Consider the following 5,578-nt stretch of genomic DNA (forward strand, 5'->3'; position numbering starts at 1 on the left):
GGCTTTTGCCTGTATTTGATAAAATGAATAAATAAATAAAATTTTAAAGAATAAAGCCCGGAGAATGTTCTGGGACTGGACTGTGGTTGTGGTCATAGGATATCATGACTGGACTAGGTGCCGCTGAATCACACCCTTCAGGATGGGTCAGATAATCCATTCTGTAATTTATTATTTCTGTTGCTTGTTTCTAGGTCACACCTGGTGGAGTTCGGGGCTTACTCCTGGCTCTGTGCTTGGGAATCACTCAGCGGGGCTTGGGGACCCCGTGCATTGCTTAAATATGAACTGGGGTTGGCTGTGAGCAAGGCAAGTGCCTGACCCCTCTGCTCCCTCTTGGTCTCCTCTATTGTAACGTAGAGCACGCAGGGTCTCAGCTGAAGCCTGGCTCAGGGCAGAGTCAGTGGCTGCTCTTACCACTGTGCTGAGATCTCAGGAACTTGACCCACGATATCAGGGAGCTTTTCATGGCTTTACTGGACATTTGAGTGTTTTAATTTTGTTATTTTGTGGTGGGGTTTTTTTTTTGGGGGGGAGGTGTTGTTGGGACACATCAGGCAGTGCTCAGGGGCTATTCCTGGCTGTGTTCAGGAGGGACCGGCTGCTTGGGGGACCGTGTGTAGTGTTGGGGATGGAACCTGGGTTGCCCTCCTGAGAGAATACTGGCCATGCTCTCTGGCCCTGGAATGTGCCAGTGCTGGGCTTGATTCCTCTGTGTCTGCTTCGAGTTTAGTTGTAAAGGCTTTTACATTCCCGCTCATCCAACACGCATCACCAGCAGCCCTGCAGAAGGGTTCCGGGTGTTCGCCAGGAATTCTGCTCGTGCGACTGAGCAGAGGAGTTCGCAGTGGGATCCCTGCCCTGCGGGACACGGTCAGGCGTGTATGTCCCCTGGCCAGGCGTGACTCCTGGCACCACTCAACCTCCCAAGCTCCACTTGGTTTGGGCGATGCTGTCATCTTGGTCCAGGGTCCTCTCTGGCATGGGAGCTGAGCGCTGAGGGAGCGGGCATGAGAGAGTCATCTGTTCCCAGCAAACTCTGCCTAGTTTATTTTTTCCATGATGTTTTGGAGTCCCGGCAAAACAGATAGGACAACATGTCCCGTGGCATGCACCCCGGCTTAACGAGCTGGGCTAATGGGAGGACAAACTCCTCTAATGAGGGGTCTCCGGCCAGCGCCTCCACACACCAACCAGGAAGGGAGGCACGTGAGCCTCTGCAGGGACAACACACCCCACAAGCTCGGGGTATAAAAGCCACAGCCGGAGCACCTGCACACACACACTCACTCACTCACTCACTCACTCACTCACCCGCCAGCCTCTCTCCTCTCACCACCGCCACCCGCCCACCATGGCCGCCTCCGCCCTGTCCATCTGCTCCAGCGACCTCAGCTATGACAGCCGGGTCTGCCTGCCAGGGTCCTGCGACTCCTTCACGGAATCCTCCTGGCAGGAGGACGACTGTCCCGAGAACTGCTGTGCGCCCCCCTGCTGCGCCCCCAGCTGCTGCTGCGCCCCCAGCTGCTGCGCCCCGGCCCCCAGCATGACCCTCGTCTGCAGCCCCATGAGCTGCGGGTCCTGCTCCCCCTCCTGCTGTTCCTGCTCCCCCTGCCAGCCGGCCTGCTGCACCCCCATGTGCTGTAAGCCCGTGTGCTGCACCCCCATGTGCTGCACCCCTGTCTGCTGTAAGCCCATGTGCTGCACCCCCATGTGCTGCACCCCCGTCTGCTGTAAGCCCATGTGCTGCACCCCCGTCTGCTGTACCCCCATGTGCTGCACCCCTGTATGCTGTGGAGGCTCCCCCTGCTCCGACCCCTGCCAGTCCTCTTGCTCCCCCTGCCAGCCGCCCTGCTGTGTGTCCCTCTCTTGCACTCCCGTGTGCTGTGGGGGCTCCCCGTGCCAGGCCCCCTCGTGCTCGCCCTGCTGTAAACCCTCCTCCAGCATCTCTCTCATCTGCCGGCCTGCCTGCCCACCCCCCTGCTCGCCCCCCTGCTGTGCCTCTTCATCCGGCTGCCCACCCAGCTGCTGCCGCGGGTCCAGCGTGTCCCTCCTGTGTCGGCCGACCTGTAAGCCTGCCTGCTGTGCCCCTGCCTCAGCCCAGAAGACCTGCTGAGCACTGGCCCTCTGAGCTGCGTCCCGGCCACCGCAACCCCCTGCTGAGCCAGAACCTCCCCTACCGGGTAGGCAACCCTCAGTAGAACTGGGGGGACTTGAACATGTCCCTCTCTGAGAAGAAATGACCCGATGATGCTTCGAGAGGGCGGGCAGAGGCCAAGGGTCCCTGCAGGCTAGCGCTGGCCTTTGATGCAACCATGCCCATTACCGTAACAATAAAACGTTTGTGCTGAGCCATTTGAACTGTGTGTTTCTCTTCTAAGTCTGATCGCAGTTCTCTGCCTCACAGAGGCCAAACAATCAGGGCACCTTCCCACGTCTGGGTTGGAAGTGGCTGGAAGTGGCTGGGGCCAGATCAGAAAGGGTGAAAGGCTCTTAGAACACACCAACATGTGGAACAGAGCAGTCAGGGATCTCCGTGGTGCCTGCAGCATTGCTCACAGCCAGAGTCGCCCCTGCGGACCACCAGGGGCGGCCCACCTCCTTGTAAAAAAAAAAAAAAAAAAAAAAACCTCTTAATCTTTGCTGCAAAGCAATATCCCTAGTGAAAGTCAGAGTTGCTTCACATTGTTTACCTTGGCTTGGGGCCACACCCAGCAGTGCTCAGGGCTTACACTGGGCTCTGTGCTCGAGGGTCATTGCTGGTGGTGCTCAGGGAACCTTACGCTGTGCCGAAGATCAAACCAGGGCTGGCCGAGTGCGAGGCCTGAGTGCTCCTTAGTGCTGTGCTCTCTCTCCAGTCCCAGAGCTTCACCTCGTCCCAACGGCCATTCCCACTGCCCCAACTCTTTTGTCCCCTAACCACGCGTCCTAAACTCTCCCCAGGCTATTGACACTTCTGAAAATCCTTCCCCAGGATGAAACACTCTTTCAGCTCATCTTAACAGGACCCATCAGTACTCTGGACAACCGCCGTGACAGTTAAGCTCAAGGGCCACCCTCACGGGAAGCTGCCCAGAATCAACGTAGCCATCATCCGGGCTCTGTGAGAAAATTCATAACTGACACTAAATATTGCTTTCCAAGGCTACCAGCAAATAATCTCAACCATCATTTCTTCCTCTTTTGGTTATCCTCTTCAATCTTGGCATAATCTATGACTTCTCCAGGCCAATTCTCTCTCGCTCCCTCCCTCTCTCTCCCTCTCTCTTTTCTCTCTTTCCTTTCTCTTTCTCTATCTCTCTCTCTTTCTCTCTCTCTCTATCTCTCAAGAATGAGTCTTACAAAACTTAAGAGATGAGCTCTAAGCTGCAGCCACTGAAACTTTGCAATGTACCCGTCAGGTTGATTGATGGGAGTGGGTTGAGGTACGGAGGGAATCTGGGAGCTCTGGTGGGGGGAACTGGGGGTGGGGTTGGTGTCGAAACATTAATGCCTAAAACTCAACTGCCAAAAACTTTGTTAATCACAGGTCTTTAATAAAAAAAATAAAACAAATGAATCTTAAAAAGCTCATAAATAATGAGTTTTTTTTAAAAAGTTATAGTTATCTTTAAGGGGAGGAGGAAGGCACCTCATGAATTATATAGTAAGAAGGATATACTGTTAAATCCCATAAGCCATACTGAAACTTTGACATTATCAGTGGAAGCCATAAGTTTGGTTAAGAAGCCACACTCAGAAGCCACCATTTCTCCTCCAGGTCAGAAACCCTGTAGAGTACATGGCCACACATTACTTCATTTCTTCATATCTCACAGAGAGCATGCCTTGACATTCTAGCTGCTCACACAACGCCTATCACCTATCCACACACACAAAAAATACATCTAGACTACAGAACTCACAGTGGGAAGGCAACCCAGAACCCCATCACCCTTAGTAAGTGAAGAGTGTGGCCTGAAGATTCAGCTAGTAATAGCTAGAGAGCAAGAACCTCTTTGACAAGGACTTAGAGAGGAAATGTTAAGGATGTTTGAAGAGCTCAAAGAAAGAATGGAACAGACGGCCAAAAAAAAAAACCACAAGAGGATATGAGGGCATAGGGGAGAAAACTACAACAGAAGTGACAGAACTAAGAAGTTTGGTAGAAGAAGTGAAAAATTCACTGGAAGACCTTGACAGCAGAGTAACTAACTGAGGAAATAATCAGTGAGCTCCAATAGGAGATGCAAAAAAAAAAAAAAAGCAGAAGATAGAGGAAACCTTCCAAAGCTTCCAAATAAATGACAGCAGACAAGAGATCTCTGAGATGAATTAGAGAGGAGCAAAGTAAGAATCATCAGGTCCCAGAGGCCCAGAGGTAATTCTGTGAAGAAACCAGTCAAGAAGTCATCCCTGAGAAACTTCCAGAGTTGAAAAGCACATGTACCAGGTTCAAGGAACCAGAAGGTACCAGCTAAGAGTCTTTTCTTTCCAAATTACAAGACTCAAAGGCACATCCCTGTCAGAATGACAGAAGCTAAAGATAGAGAGAATACTGAAAGCAGCCCTTTTTCCCCCCCATCTCCCCCCCACCGGAGATCCCAGCAAGCTACCAATGGTATCCAGCCCACATGGCAGAGCCTGGCAAGCCACCCGTGACATACCAAATATGCCAACAACAGTAGCTAAAATGGGTCTCATTTCCCTAACCCTGAAGGAGTCTACAACTGAATCGGGAAGAACGAGAGGGCTTGTACTAAGCAGACAGTGCACAAGTCAGTGGGTGGGAAAGCACCCTGCAAGCAGCTGGCCACCAAGGCAGCCCACAAGAGCATACCAGCCATGGGTGGCATGAAGAAGTCACACTGATACCGGCCTGACACCATGGCGCTACCCAAGATCTGCCAGCTGCCGTGTCAGTTACTGGCATGCGAGATTGCGTAGGACTTCAAGACCGACCTGCGCTCCCAGAGCTCGGCCATCATGGCGCTCTAGGAGGCATGTGAGGCCTACCTGGTGGGGCTCTTTGAGGACACCAACCTCTGTGCATTTTCGGTCAAGTGTGTCACCATTATGCCCAAGGACATCCAGCTGGCGTGCTGCATGCGCAGAGAGAGAGAGCATAAAGTTTATGATGCTAAATCTCAGGGCTGGGACAAATGGAGATGCTACTGGCACCCGTTCAAGTAATCGATGATTAACAGGATGACATTGACAGTGACAGTGACTGAAAGCAGAAAAATCAATGAAGGAAGTCACAAAGGACCAGCCTTGAGGTTTACGCAGATTTATCAAACAATGTCATGAGGCCTACAGACAATGGTGGGATATAGAGAAAAAGCAAAAATCACCTCAATAAAATGAGTGCCTCGGGGGGCGTGTTGACTTTCCCTCCACAACCCAAGCAGAATTCCAGCAGCTGAAAATCTCCAGAACCCAACCATCACCATGCTCAAAGCCACTCTCCACACGCTCAGATGAGCCTCACCCAAGACGGTATACACATCACCCAAAAGCGGACCGTCAGGAAAACCCAGGTATGTGGGAACCCATGACTGAGATCCCCAAGCCCACTTGGATCAGGACTGGGCCTCCT

General features: G+C 52.4%; 1 protein-coding gene across 1 annotated transcript; it reads left to right on the forward strand.

Annotated features, from left to right (window-relative positions):
- The first annotated feature begins 1,354 nt into the window (after window positions 1-1,354).
- On the forward strand, window positions 1,355-2,116 carry LOC130028779 (keratin-associated protein 10-4-like). Its single transcript, XM_056119623.1, has one exon. The coding sequence runs from the start codon at window positions 1,355-1,357 to the stop codon at window positions 2,114-2,116; it is 762 nt and encodes a 253-aa protein (XP_055975598.1).
- The last annotated feature ends 3,462 nt before the right edge of the window (window positions 2,117-5,578 follow it).

This window comes from Sorex fumeus, unplaced genomic scaffold (genome assembly GCF_029834395.1).
Source record: "Sorex fumeus unplaced genomic scaffold, SorFum_2.1 ptg000041l, whole genome shotgun sequence".
Taxonomy (NCBI): Eukaryota; Metazoa; Chordata; class Mammalia; order Eulipotyphla; family Soricidae; genus Sorex; species Sorex fumeus.